At 39.8% G+C, this 23,061-nt stretch overlaps 1 protein-coding gene across 3 annotated transcripts in view; it reads left to right on the plus strand.

The window, feature by feature from the left end:
* Positions 1–23,061, plus strand: part of AFG1L (AFG1 like ATPase) — a 244,257-nt gene that overhangs the window by 39,419 nt on the left and 181,777 nt on the right. For 2 of the 3 annotated variants that reach the window (XM_049896561.1, XM_049896642.1), the window contains exon 2: positions 3,645–3,868. The exons of the other annotated variant lie outside the window; for it this stretch is intronic. In XM_049896561.1, coding sequence (XP_049752518.1) covers positions 3,645–3,868 — 224 coding nt within the window. The remainder of the gene's footprint in view (positions 1–3,644; positions 3,869–23,061) is intronic. 3 annotated transcript variants of the gene reach the window in all.

Consider the following 23,061-nt stretch of genomic DNA (forward strand, 5'->3'; position numbering starts at 1 on the left):
TTGCGCCCATTGTTGCAGCCACCATGTCAATCCATCTCATGAGGGCCTTCCTCTTTTTTGCTGACCCTCTACTTTACCAAGCATGATGTCCTCCTACAGGGACTGCTCCCCTCCAGGACTGAACAAAGTATGTGAGATGAAGTCTCGACATCCTTCTAAGGAGCATTCTGGCTGTACTTCTTGCAAGACAGAGTTGTTTGTTCTTCTGGCAGCCCATGGTATATTCAATATTCTTTGCCAACACCATAATACAAACACATCAATTCTTTGGCCTTTCCTATTCATTGTCCAGCTTTTCATGAAGAGATTGAAAATACCATGGCTTGGGTGAGGAGCACCTTAGTCCTCAAAGTGACATCTTTGCTTTTTAACGCTTTAAAGAGGTCTTTTGCAGCAGATTTGCCCAACACAATAACGTCATTTGATTTCTTGACTGCTGCTTCCGTGGGTGCTGATTGTGGATTCAAGTACAGTGAAATCTTTGACAACTTCCATCTTTTCTCCATTTATCATAGTGTTGCTTATTGGTCCTGTTAGGAGGATTTTTGTTTTCTTATGTTGAGGTATAATCCATACTGAAGGGTGTAGTCTTTGATCTTCATCAGAAAGTGCTTCAAGTCCTCTTCACTTTCAGCAAGCAATGTTGCGTCATCTGCATATTGCAGGTCATTAATGAGTCCTCCTCCAATCCTGATGCTGTGTTCTTCTTCATATAGTCCAGCTTGTTGGATTACTTGCTCAACATACAGATTGAATCAGTGTGGTGAAAGGATACAGCCCTGACACACATCTTTCTTGACTTTAAATCACACAGTATCCCCCTTTTTCTGTTCAAATGACTGCTTCTTGGTCTATACACAGGTTCCTCATGAGTACAATGAAGTGTTCTGAAATTCCCATTCCTTGCAATGTTATACATAATATATTATGATCCACACAGTTGAATGCCTTTGCATAGTCACTAAAATATAGGTAAACATTTTTCTGGTATTCTCTGCTTTCAGCCAGGATCCACCTGATATCAGCAATGATATCCCTTGTCCCACATCCTCTTCTGAATCCAGCTTGAATTTCTGGCAGTTCCCTAGCCATGTGCTGCTGCAATGGCTTTTGAATGATCTTCAGCAAAATTTTACTTGCATGTGATATTAATGATATTGTTTGATAATTTCTGCATTCTGTTGGATCACTTTTCTCTGGAATGGGGACAAATATGGATCTCTTCAGTAGATTGGCTAGGAAGCTGTCTTCCAAATTTCTTGCCATAGACAAGTGAACATCTCCAACACTGCATCTGTTTGTTGAAACATATAAAATGTATTCCATCATTTCCTGGAGGCTTATTTTTCACCATTCCCTTTAGTGCAGCTTGGACTTCTTCCTTCAGTACCATTGGTTCTTAGTCATATACTACCACCTAAAATGGTTGAACACCAATCAGTTGTTTTTGGTACAGTGACTCTGTGTATTCCTTCCATCTTCTTTCAATGCTTCCTAGAAGCTAGATTAATGGAAACAGAATGAACAGAATGGAAATAACGAGAATTCTGACACATTGTGAAAATTGTAGCCAATGTCCCGGAAAAATTTGTATAAAAGTTGTTAAATGGGAAAGTAATTTGCTGTGTAAACTTTCACATAAAACACCATAAAATAGTTAAAAAAAAAAAATGACAAATTGCTGGGTACCATTAGGGACCCCGAATCTATACCTCCAGCTTAGTGAACTATGAGGCCCAGTGTTCCAGGAGACCCATGGTCAGATTCTCTTTTGTAGGCCTTGTTGTCGTTGTTGTTAGCTTCCCTTGTGCCAGCTCTGACTCATGTTGACATTATGTGCAATAGAACAAAATGTTCCCTGGTCCTGCATCATCCTTATAGTCACCAGCAGTTCAAGTTCATTGTTGTGACTATTGTGTCAGTTCATGTTGCTGAGCGTCTCCTTCGACCATATTAGACCTCTACTTCATCAAACATGATGTCCTCTTCTATTGATAAATCCCTCCTAATGATGAGTTTAAAGCAAGCAAGCCGAAGAATTGTAATCCACAAGGTTTTCATTGACTAATTTTTGGAAGTAGATTACCAGGCCTTTCTTCCTAGCCTGTCTTAGCCTGGAAGATCTGCTGAAATCCATCCACCATGGTTGACCCTGCTGGTATTTGAAATATTGGTGGTATAGCTCCCAGCATCACAGCAACATGCAGGCCACCACAGTATGACAAACTGACAGGCGGGTAGTCATTTTGAGCCTCCTGTAGTAGTAGTAGGGTACAAAAGAGGCTTCTGTAACAAAGAGACCCCAAAATGTGCTGCTTTAAAAGCAAAATGGAAGTTTATTATTCTTTTACATAAAAATCCAGGTGTTGCTGGTTTGGCTGCACCGTGTTGTTAGGGAATCAGGCTCTGTCTATCTTGTTGCTCTGCCTTGCTCAGCGTTCTGTGTGCATCTTGTCACCTAGTTGCTTGTCCAGCTGCTGTCATCACGCTTTCATTCCATTGGGGGTGGTGAGGAAAAGGAAGAGGGGAATTTGTTCTTTCCCTTTAAGGATGTAGACTAAGACTACACATTTCTGCTCACGTCTCATTAGTTAGAACCTGGCCACATGACCATACCTGGCTGCAAGAGAGGCCAGAAAATATAATATTTAACTGGGCAGTCACATGCCCAGTTAAAAATTTCTCTTCAGAAAAGGAGAATAAATATTGGAAGACAGCCCTGCCCCATCCTGAACATTGGCTTATTCAATGATTTTTCTCCTCTCTTGGGAAAAAGATGGAAATAACATTGTGACTGTTAATTTTCTCCTTAGTAAATAATTTTCTTATTATTGCAACAAAGGAAACATGGTATTCAGTGAAATAAATGAAATACTCTCAAAGTACCTTTGAGAAATCTTTCTCTAAAAAATGTGCCAGTTTGCTCATGTTTATTATTGTTTCTTAAACAATGAGCCTACCTGGTCATTGAACCTACCCCAGATAAGGAATGGAATTATGATTGGAAGTCACCACAAGCAATCATTTCTGACCTAGGAAAGGCTATAAGAAGGATCAGAACACCACCCATCATTTAAACAGGTACCCCTTGTGTCCTCGCCCTCTGTGTTCAGCCCTCAAAAGGTTATGGAAAAGGGAAGAAATCTCATAAACAGAGAGCTGACATCAATGTGGTAATATTTGAATGTTGTGTTGTTTTGAATAGAGAGTAAAACTGCAGTAGAAAATTGTTTGTGACTAGTCTCTGCCTTGGTGCATCAGAACCAGGAATAGGCCTTACTCAAAGAAAGACACCATCCCTGGTTTTGGGAAGGCTCTGGTAAACGCAGGTGGCTCATCTAATGGAGTGGAGGCAAAGCAGAGAGTCTATAGCTTGCCAGGCTTCTTAGGAGAGGGATTACAATTATAGTTCATGGTTTTGGGGTTTATTTCCTTCCATTAAAGTGAAACAATTCTAAATAGGTTTACTGTGCAAAATATATTTTGTATTATTTTATAAAAATGGTATTTACAAAAACTGCCCAAATATATACACTTACAGCTGTTGAAAAGCTTGAATGTGGCCATTAAGAAACATATGTAGAACATTGTGAAAGATCTTCATTTAAGAAAGTCTAAAATTTTATGTGTACTTTTGTTTACAGCCTATACAGTTCAGACATCTGAGAGTGTGCCCCTAACTGCTGCGACAGAGGCTTATTTGAAAGCTTTGGCTGTTTGCCATGGACCTCTGGACCACTATGACTTTCTGATCAAAGCCCATGAGCTAAAGGATGATGAACATCAAAGAAAAGTCATGCAGTGTTTGCAGAAATTACATGAGGACCTTAAAGGATACAGTATAGAGGCAGAGGGTCTTTTTTCAAAGGTGAGGTTTATGTGATATTAAAGGTTGAATAGTTAAAAGTGTAAGCATTTTATAAAATGGATTAAATGCAGTTGGGTACAATCACAAAACAGCTTGAAATTTTCCCACCAGTTTTTTTTGAAGAAGCTCTGTTGGATCTCCATTCCTGACCTCTTGGTGTTCCATAGCATTTATTTACCTTCAGTAATTCAAACCACTTCATATTTAGGTTTGAAGAATGCTGCCCAGTCTAAATGAAAGCTTCTATGCACTTCAAAGCTTTCCTCCTTCCTCTAGCTCAGGCCTGACTCAGGAATCAGCAGTGGGAAAGAGGGAGTGATTAGTTCTCCTCCTTTCTCTGCTTGCCTGGCTTCTCTAGGGTCGGAGTGAGGGGGATGAAGAATTAGAATGAAACAGCTGTTAGGGCCTTTTGTGTGATAAATGTGGACATGATAGCTCTTTGTTGAAGGACATGTTGGTGGGTTCTTTAAGACCACCCACCTGGACCTCCACACTGCACCATTTCCTGACCTCCGATGATGGAGCACCGCACACCACCTCATTCTGCTGGGGCTTCTTGCCCTTGCACTTAGTCTTGTTGGGTGGTGTCACCTTTTATGGTATCTACGTAGGTCACAGGAAAGATAACATCTCCCCTTTCCAACTCCTGCTTCACAGGGAGCTTTTTTCAGCTTCCTGCCCTGACTTCTGCAGGCAGAAGCAGGCACCGTTCTCTCTTTGTCCTGTTGTAAAAACAGCTTGAGGGTGGTGTCTGACCTCCTCCAACCCCACAAGGGGGAAGGAGAGCCAGAATCAACAGCCCAGGGCTGATTCCTATGAGGTGGAAGACAGACAAGTGTCCTGTCTCCACCCTCTTTACTAAGTCTGACACCAACTGTCCCTCCCACAACACTCTCTACTGGGTTCGATAATTCATTGCAGTGCCACACAGAACTCACAGACAGTACTCACCATTATGCGTTTCTTTTAGGGAAGTAACATTTACAGTTCAGGCTCAGGAACACTCAAAGATATAGTTCTTCCATCAGGATAGCCTGTCCCCAGCTGTGCTTGCAGGTACACCTCTCCCTGGCCCTGGGCCTCTCTGCCCAAAGGCACTCAGCTTTCTCTCTCTGTGGGCCGGGAAGCCCACTGCACCATCTCCTGCTGCTGGGTCTCTGCTGCTGGTCTCTCCTTCCTTGGTGATGGTAGGCTCCTCCTCTCTGCTCTGGAATTGGCTTTCTTTTAAGGCAAAACTGACCAATCCCCTTTGTAGGTCACCATTACCGTATTGCACAGTCACTTAGGTGGGAGTTACAAGACCATGGCTAGAAAGGCCACACACAAAAGTAATTAATCCACTGCAATAATCATGGTTTTATTATATAGTCATAATCTTATGTCAGTGGAAGATTTGATGTGTCAGGTAGAGTTTCAAACATGTCCCATGAAAATTTACGTTTGTTAAATCCTAAAGCATATGTAAGTGTTTAGCACAGATAGAGCAACATATCTTTGTGGTAGTGTTTGTCCCAGAGATCATAAGCCTGCCAAATCTTCGAAACATTGAAAAAGACTCAAACATAGAACTTAATTTGAGTAAAACGTATATATAAATGGTTTAGTTTTTGGAGGTCGAAAGGTGCCACAGGCAGATTTCTTCTGAACTTAAACACTGATACGCCGATTATCTTAGTTACTGTCTTGGGCATCTAGTGCTGCTGTAACAGAAATACCACAAGTGGATGGCTTTAACAAAGAGAAGTTTATTCTCTCACAGTCCAGTAAGTTAGAGGTCTGAATTCAGGGTGCTGGCTCCAGGTAAAGGCTTTCTCTGTTGGCTCTAGAGGAAGGTCCTTGTCATCAGTCTTCCCTTGGTCTGGGAGCATCTCAGTGCAGGAACCTCAGGTCCAAAGGACATGCTCTGCTCCGGGCACTGCTTTCTTGGTGGTATGAGGTCCCCCTCTCTGCTAGCTTCCCTTTCGTTTTATCTCTGAGAGATAAAAGGTGATGTAGGCCACACCCCAGGGAAACTCTCTTTATATTGGATCAGGGATGTGACCTGGTAAAGGTCTTACAACCTCACCCTAATCCTCTTTAAAATAAAATTATAATCACAAAATGGAGGACAACCACAGGATACTGGGAATCATGGCCTAACCAAGTTAATATACATGACATTTATCTAATGCTGACATAACAGAAATACAAGTGGATGGCTTTAACAAACAGAAATTTATTTTCTCACAGTTTAGGAGGCTAGAAGTCCAAATTCAGGGTGCTGTTTGTAGAGGAAGACTTTCCCTCTTTCTCGGCTCTGAAGGAAGGTCCTTGTCTCTTGTGAGCTTCTCCTGCTGGGCAGTCTGCATGTGGCTTGGCCTCTGTCTTCACCTGTCTCTGCTCTGCTGATTTGTTTATCTCTTTTATATCTCAAAAGAGACTGACTCAAGATACACCCTACACTAATACTGCCTCGTTAACATAACAAAGACAACCCGTTCTCAAATGGGATTATAACCACATGCCTAGAGGTTAGGATTTAAAACACATATTTTTGGGGAATGCATTGCACCCTTTGGCCCCCAAAATTCATGCCCTTGCCACATGCAAAACACATTCACCCCATCACATCATCCAAAAATCATAAATCAACTCTAAGTCCAAAATCTCATCTTCTGAATCATCTAAATCAAATATGGTTGATACTTTAGGTGTATTTCATCCTGGGGCAAAATTCCTCTTCATCTGCAAACCTGTAAAATCTAGATTACAAGTTATCTGTTTCTAAAGTACAGTGGTAAAACAGGCACAAGGGAGATATTTCCATTACAAATAGAAGAAATTGGAGGGCAAGAAGAAATAATGGGCACCAAGCAAGTCTAAAACCCAGCAGAACAATTTACATTAGCTCTCAGGGCTTGAAAATAATCCTTTGTTCTTTGGGGTCATCTGGACAAGGGTCCTGCCCTCCAGGCAGTGGATGTTGGCCATTCTGTCTGGATTCTGGGTGGAGGCCCCTCGGTCCTGGGCTTCAGCTCTGCCTTCCAGGCCTGCGGGGATGGCAACCCTTGGCTTTGGGTGGCCCCATTCTCGTAGTCCATTTGAGTGATGACCCTACCCCCTTGGCCCCCAGCAGGACCCATTCTTCTGCCCCTTGGGCATAGCAGCCCTGCCCCCTCAGCTTTGGGCGGCAGCCCCATCCTGTTGGCCAAACTGAATGGCAGCCTCGCACTCTGGAACTGAGTTGGTGAAGATCTGACCCTTGGAAACCTAGGAGGCCATGGCTTTACCCTTTGATATCCCAGAGGCTGTGGCCCCACTCTTTGAGACTGAGCCTCAGCTCTGCTCCCTGTGCTCCTTCCAACAGTTTTACTGATCTCCGAGTTGGTCCAGGGATGGTTCTTTTCTTTTCTTGGAGGACAACAGATGTAGCTCCTTTGTCCTGTTTCTGCCTATAGAATTCCAAGAGGCAGACAGCGTTCTCTCCTTTTGTTCTTTCTCTGCGCTAGTTGGTTCCATCAGCCACAGGCTTAATCTCTGTAACAAAAGATGTGTAGCCACATTCTTGGTGAACATTCTAGGACACATGTCCTTAGTTTGTACAACAGAATTTTCTAGATCTTTAAGTTTTGTTTCATTTTGCACAGCTCATTTTTAAGTCTGTCTCTTTCCGCTCTCATTTTACTTTAAGTGGCAGGGGTAAACCATGTAGCCCCTTTAAGACCTTGCTTAGAAATCTCCTCAGCAAGATAAAGTTCATCACTTACAAGATCACCTTCCACCAAACATTTGAACATAATTCAGACAAGTTTTTTTTATGTAAACTTTTTATTGAAGTATAACATATATAAACACCCAAATCATAAGTGTACAGATCAATAAATTTTCTCAGTGTGACCATCCCAGAACCCAAATCAAGAAACAGGTCATTACAATAACCTACAAATTCCTCTTGTATCCACTTCTCCCAATTCCTACACACTCCCCTTCCTCAAATAACTACTATGTTGATTCCTAACATATAGATCAGTTTTCCCTTTTTAAAAAATTTATTCTTTTATTTATTGTGCATTAAGTGAAAGTTTACAAATCAAGTCAGTCTCTTATACAAAAACTTAAATACATTTTGCTGTGTACTCCTAGTTGCTCTCCCCCTAATGAGATAGCACAGTCCTTCTCTCCACCCTGTATTCCCCTGTCCATTCAACCAGCTCCTGTCCCCTTCTGCCTCCTTATCTTGCTGCCAGATAGGAGCTGCCCGCATAGTCTCATGTGTCTACTTGAGCCAAGAAGCTCACTCCTCACCAGTATCATTTTCTGTCTTATAGTCCAGTCCAATCCCTGTCTGAAGAGTTGGCTTTAGGAATGGTTCCAGTCAGATGAGTTTCATTGCCACTGCATAAAAAGCACTGCTGCCCTTTCTTCATTGTCCAATCACATGTTCACCATTTTCTTTTAAAGCCTCACCAGAAGCACATTTAATGTCTGCATTTCTAGAAACATTCTGTTGCTCGTACCATATGTATTCTCTAAGACAATGGACATTTTCTGTATAGCTCCCCTCACTTCCTTTCAAGCCTGCACCAGAATTGTTTGTGACATCCGTAATTCTACCAACAGTCTCTTCAAGGCAACTTGGGCTTTACCGTTAGGCACTTTAAAACCCTTCCAGTGTCTCCCCATTACTCAATTCCAAAACTGCTTCCACATTGTAGGCATTTGTTAGAGCAGCACCCCTGCTTCTCAGTATCAAATTCTATCTTAGTTATCTTGTGCTGCTATAACAGAAATACCAAAAATGGGTGGCTTTAACAAACAGAAATTTATTTTCTCACAGTTTAGGAGGTTAGAAGTCCTAATTCAGGGTGCCAGCTCTAGGGGAAGGCCTTCTCTGTTGACTCTGGAGGAAGGTCCTTTTCTCTTCTGAGCTTCTGCTCCTGGGCAGTCTTCATGTGGCTTGGCATCTCTCTTCCCCCATTTCTGCTTCCCTGCTTTGCTTTTTAAATCTCTTTTATATCTCAAAATAGATTGACTGAAAACACACCCTAAACTAATCATGTCTCATTTACATAACAAGGACAACCCATTCCCAAATGGGATTATAACCACAGGTGTAGAAGTTAGGATTTACAACACAATTTTTGGGGAACACAGTTCAATCCATAACACTGATTATCAGAGAAGGAAAATTTGGGCTGTTAGGTTTTCCAGTAGTAGAAAAACTTTATTTGTAGAGTTCTTAATTTTGGTAAATAGGATTTATGGTTTCATGAGCATTTGATTTTATTTTTAATGTTAATGCTAAAACATTCATTACGGCAGACCCATTTTTTTCCCTCACTGCACTCATAAGGAACTTTCTACATATGTATAAGCTGTAATATTAAAATAAAAACACCTTAATCACAAAATGCCAGATTTATTAATCAATAAAAGGAAGTAGCAAAATATTAGGTTGTTATCACCTACCTTATTCATTGTCCAGCTTTTGCATGCATATGAGACAATTGAAAATACTATGGCTTGGGTCAAGTGCACCTTAGTATGTGCACTGGACAATGAATAAGGAAGACCAAAGAAGAATTGATGCCTTTGAATTATGGCTTTGGCAAAGAAGAACATACCAGGGACTGCCAGAAGAATGAAAGAATCTGTCTTGGAAGAAGTAATATACAGAATGTTCCTTAGAAGCAAGGATGACAAGACTTTGTCTCATGTGCTTTGGACATGTTTTCAGGAGGGACCAGTCCCTGGAGAAGGACATCATGGTGGGTAAAGCAGAGGGTCATCTAAAAAGAGGAAGACCCTCGATGAGATGGAATGGCACAGTGGCTGCAACAATGAGCTCAAACATAGCAATGATTGTGAGGATGGCACAGGAGAGGACCAGGCAATGTTTCGTTCTGTTGTACGTGGGATCCCTATGAGTCAGAAGCCAACTTGATGGCACCTAACAACAACATCACCTGCATATGTGACATTATTTTCTCTAACAGAAAGAGTTACAAGCAGATGACCATGATATATGAGCAAGAAACTATGAAGAATGAGCATTTATGAACACTTTACTTTTGTTATCAAATAGCACTTACAACCAGGTTAATCTGACACATTTAATATATGCATAATTGTTATTGTGCCATGAGGTAATTAGGCATAAATGGTAAGTAGTTCATGTAAATCACTATAATTAGAATTACTTTTACACAGCCAAATCAAGCATTTCTAGAGTCAGGGAGAGGGGAAATTAAATAGAGTATGGAGCGCTTCTGAAAACCTCCATTTCCGTTAATCAGGAGTATTCGGGCAGCCAGGTTTTTTCATCTCTCGGGAGGAGACATTATAGCCCAAGAGACCTGGGAATTGGGAGGTCACAAAACTCCTTTCCTATTTCTCCTGCTCCTCACCAAATACTTTGTCTTTCCCTAATAAGAAATTATTATTTCCAACTTCCTCCTACTTCCTACTATCTTTTATTTGGACTTCCTCTCCCCACACTCCCAAGAATAGTGCATTTTATAGATAGAAAAGAATGGCTCTGCCTTGAATCAGGCCAATTCTAAGATCTTGGTGTTTTCCTCATCCTGGCTTCTAGCACCTGGAGGCTGTGAGCAAGGATACCTGGAGTGCCTGGGGTCTGGACTTGTCTCTCAGGAGGTGCTAGGAGCCTAGTTGTCTGGATCCCTTTAGTTATTTATCCAGGATTCTTCAGAGGCCCCTGGGCAGTTTGCTGTTTTGCTCTCAGTTCTTCCCTTTCCTCCAGCTGCATGAGTGACCACTTATTCTGACCATTCTTCTTCTTGGAACTGGTAAGTTCACTATGAGTCTGAGTCAACTTAAAGGCACCCAGCAACAATAGCAAAGTAGCTTGAGTGGTGTGACGTGGGCAGAGCTTCCTGGATCACTGGAACTTTATCCACTAGAAAATCATAAGTAACATTGAGCACAAAATGGACAGTGTCTATAATTATAGTTTAAGACCAGAAATATTTTAAAATAAATGTCTTGTATCAAACGTCTATGAAAGCTGAAGCAAAAGGGTAGTACCCTAACCCAATAAGGGCATTATCTATAGGGAAGTGAGATTGGAGTCTAACTACATTGTTTTCCGTGAACTAACAAATGCCAAAGACTCATTTAATATCTGAGGTTTGAGAAGGAGAGTGTAGCGGGCCTGATTCAGACTCCAGAATAACTCATCAGTGTATTCAGTTCCATCTTAAATTTTGTCGTGATTCTAAAAGGTGAAATTAAATGCCATCAATATAGCTGAGATTTTTTTTTTTTTAAATTAAATCAAATCCCTTAAATAAACTTAAAGAAGAGAGGTATAGGTATATTTTGTAATGTTTAGGGTTGAAGTGTTACCCATCATTATAAACCAAAGGTGATGAATTTGGTTATGACAGCAGAATTATGCAGGCCATAAAGAGGCATTAGTACTGTGAGAGCAGTCTTTGAAAACCCACCTCAGTATAAGACTTTATTTTATTTTTCCTAATTTCGTTCCAATCTATATTACTGCTTCACTTGGTAAATTCTGACCCTTGTAAAGACATTTTATGAATCAAGTTACTGTTGTTTACTCTTGATGGACCAGATTCCAAAACAATAGCGTAAAACTCACAAAAATTACATGGTGCAGAATTATATATTTACTTAAGTTTGTATGCATTAACTATTAGCTCCTGAGAAGGACCAATAATATCACATTGTTTAAAATATTTTTTAAACATGTTTTTTAAAAAAAATGCCAATTAAAAATGTATTCAAATTACTTTCATATTTGTCTTAGAATTAAAATAAATTAAAATGAAATACTGCCTTTGGCATATAGAAATGGTTTTGTCATTTCAAAGGTGTCCAGTTTCTGAATGTAATAAACTACAGTATTGTACAAACAATTTCAGCATTGTTCCTATCGTAATGGACTGTTAATCAAATGAAATGCAGTACTTACAGAAAGTAATAATAAAATGTAAATAATGTACTCAATAAAATTAATACTTAAATCAACCTTATTTATAAAACACTTCTGAGGATTATTATTCTATAAAGCTTCCATTTGGACAAAAGCATATTAGTTAAATAATTGTAGTTTTCTAAACAAAAATTGAGAATTCAGAATGATTTTTAAAGAGGGACAAAAAAAAATCTCCAGTTTCTCACTCAGGTTTAAGATGTTTAGTTGTAAGTTTGTGTGAAGATGTAATCAACCCTAAAGGTAATTCTCTACTATTTTTAGGAAATGGGGCTGGTGGCAGAAAATCTAGAACATAAAAAAAAAAAAAAAGAGGAAAATCAGGAAGACTTCTTGGTGGATAGACAGTACTCATTGCTGGTGAAGGATGTGGTGGGCCAGAAAAACCCCTTGGCAGAAAGTATTCATGGGGCAGGAGAATGGATGTCTCTGTCTCAAGAATTGTCCCCTTGGATCCACTGGCAACCAGGACTTTGAATTGGAGGAAAAGGTGGGGGAAAGCCTAGTAGTAAGGGTGAGATTCTGAGCAGAGGAGTTTGAGTGAAAAGATCTCTTTTCAGATGAATTACCATATTTAGTGTGCTTTCTGCCAGATGTTCTATGTGGAAAAGCCATGAGATGTGATAGATTTTGATTTATGTTCCAGTGATTGTATCTGTCTTGTAAAGTCACCAATCAATTTGTCAAGCTCTGAATTGTTTAGATTTCTCTTTTTTCAGTTATTTTTCCATGAAATCTATTTCAGACTGAAATTTAGAGTTTGTACCTATGTACCAATTGCCTTTATGCTTGCTGTTTCTGGGTATTCTCTATGAAGCCAGCATCTTTTAAGGATACTCTTAACCACTTGCTTTTGAGTTGAACCTGACTCATGGGGACCCTGTGTGAGTCAGAGTAGAGCTGTGCTCCATACGGTTTTCAATGGATGATTTTTCAGAAGTAGATTTCCAGGTCTTTGTTTCAAGGTGCCTCTGGGTGGACTGGAACCTCCAGCCTTTCTGTGTTAACTGCACCACCCAGGGATTCTACAGAATACTCTAGGAAATCATGTCTTCTTTTAATAGTGTTAAGCTTTTCAAGAATTAGATATTTTGCTAATTAATTAGTAAGCTGATTTTGCTTTCTACGGTTGATTTTTAACTATGTGAAAACCTCTATTCCAAAACAAGAGAAAGATTTAAAAAAAAAAAAAAAATCAAACAACTGCTACCCATGCCATCATCTTCCATGGAAATAAATGTGGAACTGTCAGGACCTGGACTCCTGGTTCAGGCCACACTGCCACAGTCATGAGGCACAGCTCCAAGGCAATACATAGACCCTTCATGGCAAGGGAGAGCACCACAGAGCTGCCTTCAGTTGCTTTGTCCCGCTGAAGCACAAAAAAGCCCCCACAGCATTTCTCCCAGCATCACATCTCTACCTGCCACTGGGATTGCCCCTCCATGGAGCAGATGGGGGCAGGAGTTAAAGAGGAGGGGCTTGCTAAAGAACTTCCTTGCTTATGTTACTTTTCCCTCTTCTCCTAATTTAAACTTTTTGTTTTGTGTCCCTGGAATTCATATCCTGTTCTAAAAGAGCCACATCAACATCTTTCTCCTCAGAGCCCCTTTCCCAAGACTGTTTCAGTTAGTTCTCCAATTTATCTTTTCAGTATACCTCCCCATTCATTCCCTCTCCATTGTATTGTGTGCTACTACTTCCAATGAGGCTTTCATTCTTTCTTTCATAGTGGTATTCTTGCCCCCAGTTTCCCCCCATTCAACTGATCTCCAGTCTATGTCAAGGATGATACACATATATATATATATATATAGTATTTTAGATAAAGGTTTACAGAGCAAATTAGTTTTTTTATTAAGTGATTAATACACATATTGTTTTGTGACATTGTTTGCCAACCCCATGACATGTCAACACTCTCCCCTTCTCAACCTTTGGTTCCCTGTTACCGGCTTTCCTGTCCCCTCCTGCCTTTTTATCCTTGCCCCTGAGCTGGTGTGCCCATTTAGTCTCATTTTGTTTTATAGGCCTGTGTAATCTTTGGCTGAAGGGTGAAGCGCACGATTGACTTCAGCACTGAGTTAAAAGGGTGTCTGGGGCTCAAGAATGGTATTTCTAACAGATATATCTGATCATGCCATTCTCCTGCTTAAAGTTTCTCTGTGCCCCCAGGATAAAGAACAAATGCATTAGCAGTTTCGACAAAATCCTTGAAAGGCTGGTCCTTACTTCTTGCCAGCTTCTTCTGTCGTTGTTCCCTGCTGGCAATAAAAGCTCCAGCCATAATGAGCTACTTGCAAATCCTTGGACATGACTGCCACCTTCTCTTGCCTCTGGGTCTTTGCTGAGGCTGCCCCCAACCTTTTGTTATGGCCCTTCTCACATTGCCTACTTGGCGGCCATGTCCTCCTCTGATAAATGCTGTGTCTTTGTTTTCTGGGTCTTCTGGGTCTGCAGAACCCAGTTTACTACCTACCACAAAGTGGATGTTCAATGTCCAAGCCATATTTGTGGAATGAATACATAATGAAGTCATCACTGAAGATTCACAAAAGAATGCTGACTCAGAAGGCAGTTCTTGGGGGTGGCTGTGAGTCTACCCATGTTTCCATGTGAGAGTATAGGTGTCTCTGTGAGTTCCTATATTCATGCGTCTCTCTGTGAATGTGTATGCCTTCTCATTCCCTCCTTACCATCAATTCTTAGCTAACCCAGAAGATGCCTGGAAGGCCAATTTAATTCCTCAAATTCAGAACCTCAACAGGGTTCAGACTAAGGGATAGCTCCCACATCTTTCTTTTGGTGGACTCTAGATTGGTTTAAGAATTTTACTTATGTCCTACATATCCTTCTTAATTAGTGGTAGACTAGGGTAGACCAAAGGAGCCCTGGTGGTGCAGTGGTTAAGTGCTTGGCTGATAACCAAAAGGTCGGCGGTTCAAATTCACCAGCTATTCCTCAGGAGAAAGATGTGGCAGTCTGCTTCTGTAAAGATTTACAGCCTTGGAAACCCTGTGGGGCAGTTCTACCCTGTGTTATAGGGTCACTGTGAATTTGATTTAAGGTAGATCAGATTTACCATAGCTTCACCAGAGTTAGTCTGGAATCAAATGTCAGTTAGGAGTGAGTGAACATGTAGGGATTGGCTGGGGAAGTTGCCTCACGTCCTTTGTCTGCCAGTGGCACATATTCACTACCACTACCACCACTAGTTGCTGCTGAGGTGATTCTGACCCGTAGTGATCCCATGTGTGTCAGAGTAGAAATGTGCTCCCTGTGGTTTTCAATGGACGATTTGTTGGAAGTTGATTTTCAGGCCTTTCTTCTGAGGTGTGTCTGGGCTGACTCAAACCTCCAACCTTTCTCTTAGCAGCTGAGCACATTAACCGTTTGTACGACTCAGGTATTCCAAAGCAAAAGCCAAACCTGTTGCCGGCGAGTGGATTCCAACTCATAGTGACCCTATAGGACAGAGTAGAATTGCCCCATAGAGTTTCCAAGGAGCGCCTGGTAGATTTAAACTGCTGACCTTTTGGTTAGCAGCCGTGGCTCTTAACCACTACGCCACCAGGGTTTCCATATATGCACTTATAAATATTCGTTGTTTGAATGCATGAGGCATTAAAAAGTCATTTGCATCTTCAAATTGTTATAATCAGAAATTTAATAAATTTAATGCTAGAACTTTAATATTACAGGGAACAAAAGATAGTTAAAATCATTATATCAAAATATTTGGAGTAATGGATGACATATGTACTTTTAATTTGCAGCAGTTAAAATAAAGGAATAGTTTTGAAGCAGTTGTGCAAATATTTTTGGAAAAGTTCTCGATGTTCTTGGTATGTGTTAGAAATTCTAGAGTTAGTTCCAAAGTAAAGGTAATACTGTAATGAGTCACCTTACCAAAATTTGTTTTATTGCCAACTTTTTATTTTGAAAAATTTCAATAGTATGCTAGACCGAGTAATGATTAATACTGTTATCACACCCAAGAGATTTAACATCGATTTAATAATAGTATATAATTAATAGGGTTTCCAGATTTAGCAAGTACAAATAAAAGTATAGGACATCAGTTAAATTTGAATTTGAATAAGCAGTGAATGAAATTAAGTACTCTTTTAGATGTTTAAGCCATTTATATTTATTTTTCAAGGAATTGCCTGTTGATGTTCTTTACATATTTAATTGGGTTATTAATCTTTTTCTTATTGATTTATAAAAGCTCTTTTTTTTCTTTGTTTTTTAAGGAAATAAGTTTTGGTCTGTAATAAATGTTTCAAAATGTTTGCAGTTTATTATTTGCCTTTTTACCTGTTTTTAAATTTTTTTGCTGGCCAAATTTTTAATTTTAGTGTTTTCAATATGGCTGCTGGGTTATGTCTTTCTTGGAAACACTTTTCTCACTTCAATGTGGTAAAATTAAATTCACAGGAAGACATTTTAAAAGATATTGATGAAAAGAATTACAAGAAAAAGAGAAATTTAATTTGAAAGGCCATGGTTCCTAAGAAAGAGGGTGGTTCGAGATCCAGCCTATGATAGAAGGTTGGGTAGGAAGAGGAACTATCTTCTTTTGTTATGGGAGGAAGGGAGGCAGGAAGGATGTAGACATGGGTGAGATTGCAAGTTCTTATAGGAAGTTGAAGTCCCTAATGCCATTTACTTTCTTGCTGTGAAGAAGCAGGAGACATTAGCTGCTGAAAATGATGGAAGAAGTATTTTTCAGCTTGAAGGGAGCTGAGATTCCATAGAATTGCTGCAGAAGAAAACAGAATGGTTGACAGTAAAGAGGGCCTGGTGAGGGGTCCACTCTGCAGGGTTATGAGACTTTTTTATTTCAGCAATCTTCAGGAGTCTGGGTGACTGTAAAGGGAAGGTAGATATCTTAGTATGAGATGTTTCAAGCTACCCTTCCATCATTTATTTCTAATATTATTTATTATCATGTTATGGTTGGAGAACATTGATTCTTTAGAATTGATTGTGCTTTCCTTTATGGCTTAACACATGGACTGTATTTGAATTGTTCCATGTGTTCTTTTCTTTTTTTAAATAATACTTTATTGTGTTTTTGGTGAAGGTTTATACAGCAGTTTAGTTTCCCATTCAACAATTTCTATACAAGTCGTTAAATGACATTGATGACATTCTTCACAATGTGTGAATAGTCTTGTTATTTCCCTTCTAGTTGTTCCATTTTCGTTAATCTAGTTTCTCTGCCCCCTTTTAAAGTAAATGTTGACTATTTGGTCTCATGTGGGTGATTTTTTTTAAAGGAGCACAGTACTTACAGGGTAATATTATTTTTTAAGCCAATTTGTTATTTAGCTACAAGGTGACATCAGGGGTTAGTTTCAGTTTAAGATTAGAAGGGTATCTTAGGGCAATAGTCTCAGGGAAGTTCTCCAGTCTCTACTAGTCCAGTAGGTCTTTTTTTTTTTTTTAAATGAAGTTTGAAGTTCTGTTCCACATTTTTCTCCCATTTTATCAGGGTCTATCTATTGTGACCCTGATTAGAACGGTCAGTAGTGGTGGTTGGGTACCATCTAGTTCTTCTGGTCTCAGGGTAAATGAGGCCATGGCTTGTATATTCTTGAATGTATTCTTGATCAGTTTAGTATAAAGTTTATATAGATATAAAATAGCTTTAGCTTATTAATTTTGTTCAGATCTGTGAGAGGGGTGTGTCCAAGAGTGTGATGTTTCTTTTTTATGGTCTATAAGTTTGAGTAGTAACAAGTGTCAATAAACACATGAAGTTTGCAGTCTTTAGTGTGAGCAAGTGGGCCTTGTGATTAGGCTTGTAGAAGTAGGCCATGTCTGGGAACTCCCCTGTGCTGTGCACCCAATAGAGAAGGAAATAGTTGGCCAGCGAGTTGACATGGCTTATCCCAGGTCACATATCTAAGAAATAGATAGCTGCCTTTGAGTCAACAGTGACTCATGGAGACCAAATAGTAGCTAATAAATAGGAGGGTCATATAAGTAATAAATACCAGATTATTTTTGCTCCATCTCCAGCATTCTTTCTTTTAGGCTTACTGGAGATAGGTGAGAGATCATCACTGTCTTCGAACACCATCCTTATGTTTATCACCTGCACAATCTATAGTGCAGTGTCATTGGATTCTCATCACTAATCCATTAGAAAAGGTGCCGTCATTCTATTTTACAAGTTACATAAGATGCAGAAAGGTCTAGTAATTTATGACAGATCTTACAGCTGGTCAGTAGAGACACTGATTCAAATCCAGACTTTCAAATCTGAGTCTAGTGTTAATTGTGTGAGTTTTGGGGGTTGGGGATGTGTCAGAGTACTAGTAGGAAACAGTTTACTTCAGATGTTTCAAATAAAGACTGAATCAAGCAACTACTTAGAGAGGTGTGGGCAGGGCTAAGGCAGCAAACCGGGGATGGAGGATTAGGGCCTGGTGAGAACTGGTGGGATGAAGGATGGACCACCTGATGGTCTGGGAGGGATGCAGCTCTACCAGACAGACTCAGCAGGGAGGGAAAAGAAAGAAAGACCTGGACTTCCCTCCACCCTTCCTCCCTTCTATCTCCTGTAAGTAGCCTCCCACCAGCTGAACCCAGCCAGAAGGCAACCCTCAAGATTAGCCCCCTGGGGTACAAAGCAGGACAGAGAAGGCACCTGGGGGACGAAAGCACAAGAATAACCAGCGAGGAGGAACTGTGCAAGGGTAGAGATCATGGTCAGTTGCCTGTGATCTCTAAGACGTAAGAACAAATTAGCGAATTCAAAGCATTAAGAATAAGAAATTTAATGGAACTGAAAAACAGGGTAAGTTGTGAGAAAATGGAAATGACAATCATGTAAGTGATGTGGGTTTCTGTGTGAGTTATAGTCATTTTGAAGAAAACTGGGTGGACCTAACTCTCCTTGAAACCACTACTATTGATAAAGAATTTAACGTTTCTTTAGGACCCATTTTATAGCCTTCTAAATAGTCTTACAGTTCACCATTCAATTTTCTGATTTTCCCATTAAAATAATAGATGCTTATCCATTGTAGTCAAGTGGATTCCAACTCATAGCGACCCTACAGGACAGAGTAGAACTGCCCCATGGTGTTTCCAAGGAGAAGTTGGTAGATTCAAACTGCCAACCTTTTGGTTAGCAGCCATAGCTTTTAACCACTGTGGCATCCGGGCTCCCCATAGATTCTTAAATACCTTACAATACTTTCAGTAGTTATTAAAGATGGAAATTTTATTAAAAGAAAACTAGCTTGACTCTATAAGTGAAAATACTTGGAGTACATAATATATTTATTGTTACGGGGCATCCATTTTGTTTATCAATTTATTTGTAGTAAGATCTTCAAGTTAAACAGTGTTCACGTCATACTAGGTGTTTGTGATCTCAGATGTTTGAAGGATCTTCTCCTTTGGTATTCTGCAACAGCACCCTTTTATCATCTTCTAAATATTATTGTAAAATATAATTCAATGTAAATTGTGTATGTAATATATTGTGCCAAATATATTATATATATGGCATAATATATTGTATATATGTCTGCCAAAGTGCCCTTTCTAAATATGTTATCAAGTGGGTAAAGCAGAAGAGAGGAACCTGAGTGTTATTTTTGCCAGTACCATTGGTTTCTCTCTGTGACATCTTTTTTCTCATCTTTGTTAATTTTTTTTGCCTTGAACTCCCTTTATTCAGTATATATTGATTATATCATGTGAATAGTACTAGAGTGGTCCTAAACTATTTCTGCAAAATGTGTTGCGAAGAATTATGAATCCCCATGACACTCCTAGTTACTTAATACAGAATGTTGCTTTCAAAAGATTTCTAGTACATAGAACATACTCAGAGATTATTAGACTTTATGCAAGTTTTCCAATTTGATGCTGTTCTAAAATTGTTTAAGAGCATAACATTTTTGCTGGCAAGTCGAAAATGGAATAACCAATGCACAAAGATGTTTCACGTAAAATAGCAAAACAAGAAAAATTAAGAGGTTTTGGCAAGAGTAGAAATCTGCTTTCAGCTGAGATTTAAGAATAGATGGAGTGTTGAGAAATGTGCTCCTTAGAACAATTGAGTATACGAGGCCAAATGGGCAACACCTGCCCAAAAGCAAAGATGAGAAGGCAGAAGGGGCAGGAAAGCCAGACAAATGGAAATGGGGAGCCTGGGGTGGAAAGGAGGAGAGTGCTGACATATTGCAGGGATGGCATTCAGTGTCACAAACAATTTATTAAATTATTGAACGGGAAACTAATTTGCTCTGTAAACTTTCACCTAAGGCACAATAAAGTGTTCAGAAGGAAAAAAAAACAACAGAGGAGAGCATGGATGGAGTGTTAATGTGCAGAGAAACACAAGGAAGCCCTCCCAGTTGACAGAATCAAAGCAAAACCAAAAAACCAGACATGGTGCTGTAGAATCAATTCCTCAATTCCCACTCATAGTGACCCTATAGGACAGAGTAGAACTGCCCCATAAGGTTTCCAAGGAGCAGCTGGTGGATTTGAACTGCAGACCTTTTGGTTAGCAGCCATAGCTCTTAACCACTGGGCCATCAGGGCTCCAAATCAAAGCAAAGGGGGGCTTTTTGTCTGGCCTAACCATGGCGAGATCTAGAAGAGATATGCTGGAATTGGGGGCTGGGTTTAGTAGAGAAAGCTAAGAGAAACAGCAAAGTGAGAGAAGAATCTGAGGTGGATTGGAGTGAATCCATGGATTCTAAACCAAAAATGAAGCCATTATTAACTAGATCCTAAAATGAAGTTTTTGAGAATGTTCTCTGCCAAAATATTGACTGCTCTTGTTGGTGCTAAGTGGTATAACCTTCTTTCTGCTTTTACCCTCTGAATTCTCTCTGCTCTGGCTTACCTTGGTTTTTACACAGGCGTCTAGCAATTGCTGCAAAGTTTCAAGGTTACTCATCAAAGTGTAACAAAACATTCAGGATGGTTATTTAGGTTAATAATATCAGGCAAAGAGAAGCTCCCTCCATTTTGTTTCACCTTTGGAGCCCTCTACCCTCCTGATTTGGTGTGGACTTTATTGCTTTTCTTGACCTGTTGTTCCACTGTGGCCCTGGAGCAACCCTTCATCTTATCAGGGCTTCCCTTCCCAGGGATCCTTTTTGTTTCATGAGCCTGTGTTTTTCTCTGTGTGTGTGTGAAGTTTTTTGTGACCATGTGTGGAATTTCTGGAGGTGCAAATGGTTAATGCGCTCATCTGCTAACCAGAAGATTGGAGGTTTGAGTCTACCCAGAGGGGCCTCAGAAGGAAGGCCTGGAGATCTATTTCTGAAAAATCAGCCATTGAAAATTCTATGGAGCACATTTCTTTCTTTCTTTTTTTGATTTTAACAAATTAATTTTCTTATGCTTTAGGAGACTGTAAGTCTGAATTCAAGGTGCTGGCTCTAGGAGAAGGCTATCTTTCTCTGTCGGTTCTAGAGGAAGGTCCTTGTCTCTTCTGAGCTTCTGCTCCTGGGCAGTCTTCACATGGCTTGGCATCTCTCTCTTCCCCCATTTCTGCATCTCTTGCTTTCTTGTCTAATCTCTTTTTTAAATTGTATTTTATTTATTTACTTTTTTGCTTTAGATGAAGGTTTACAGAGCAAATTCATTGCTCATTAAACAATTAATATACATATTGTTGTGTGACATTAGTTGCCCCCCCAAACGATGTGTCAACACTCCCCTTCTCCACTTTGGCTTCCCTATTACCAACTTGCCTGTCCTCTCCTGCCTTCTCGTCCTTGCCCCTGGGATGGTATGCCCACTTAGTCTCGTTTTGTTTTATGGGCCTATCTAATCTTTGGCTGAAGGGTGAACCTCAGGAGTGACTTTGGTACTGACTTAAAAGGGTACCCAGGGGCCATACTCTCCGGATTTCTCCAGTCTTCTATGGAGCACGTTTCTACTCTGACACACACAGGGTCCCAGTGAGTCTGAATCAACTTGATGGCAGCTGGTTTATTTATGTATGAAATGCCATTTGTCCATTTTCACCCTTGATGGATAGATTGGATGGATTAGATTGAAAATACTTTTCCCTCAAATTTCATTCAAGTCTTTATATCACCTTTTTTTTCTCTTCTCCAATTATCCTCACCCTCAGAAGTTTGTAGGATTTTATTTATATCCCCAGTGCTCTGAAATTTCAGTGTTATGACTTGGTGTTGGTCTTATTTCTTCAATTTTGCTGGGCACTCAGTCGGCCCTCCCAATCTAGAAATCGAGTCCTTCAGTTCTGCGAAAAATCTTTGCATTATTTCTGAGATAACTTCCTCGTCTCTTTATTTCTCTGTTCTTTTTTTCTGGAATTTCTTTTTGTCAGATGTTAGACCCCTGAATTAATCCTCTGATTCTTACAGTTTCTGTCTTTTATTGTTGCTGTTTGTTTGTTATACTTTTTGAAACATTTCCTCAAATTTATCTTCTAATGTTTTTCCTGAAATTTTATTTTTACTAAACTTTATTTTAAATCTCAAAGTACTCTCTTTTGTTCTTTTTTTTAAAAAGTAGCATTTTGTTCTTGCTTTATGGTTGTAATAGCTTCTCTTATTTTTTCTTAGCATATTAATTACATTGATTACAGTTTTATTTTTGAAGTTCCCTTTTGCTCGCTGCACAGTCTGTTTCCTACAAGTTTTTTCTCCCCTGTATATTTGTTCTTGTCTCTGACTTTCATCTTGGAAGTTTTTTTTCAAAATTCTACTCATTCTTGGCTATCAGTTCATTTTTGTATCTTATCTAAGGTCCTAAAAGCTGGTTGAAAGCTCTATCTTTAGAGGTTTGTTGGCTAGTGTGCTTCACTGTAAGATGATTGGGTAGAGTCTTGACTCTTTTTTGGGGAGAGGCCCATACTTTAGTGCATTTGGGCCTTTTCTTTGGAGACCGTTTAGTTTCTCCAGAAAGATTCTTCTGATCTCTTGTTTATTGGGAATGAGCTAGATTGCCATTTTGAGGGAACCCAGTTAGGAAAGAGGAGGAAGATTACATGGTTAGTAAGTGGTACAGGTAGTCCTTGGGTGGTGCAAATGGTTAATGCACTTGGTTGCTAACTGACTGAAAGTTTGGAGATTTGAATCCACCGAGAGGTGCCTTGCAAGAAAGTCCTGGCAATCTACCTCAGAAAGCCCTATGGAGCACAGTTCTATTCTGACGCACATGGGGTCACCGTAAGTCAGAGTTGACTCAATGGCAATTGGTTAAGTGATGCAGGGAT

The sequence above is a fragment of the Elephas maximus genome, chromosome 1, assembly GCF_024166365.1.
Source record: "Elephas maximus indicus isolate mEleMax1 chromosome 1, mEleMax1 primary haplotype, whole genome shotgun sequence".
In the NCBI taxonomy this organism is placed as follows: Eukaryota; Metazoa; Chordata; class Mammalia; order Proboscidea; family Elephantidae; genus Elephas; species Elephas maximus.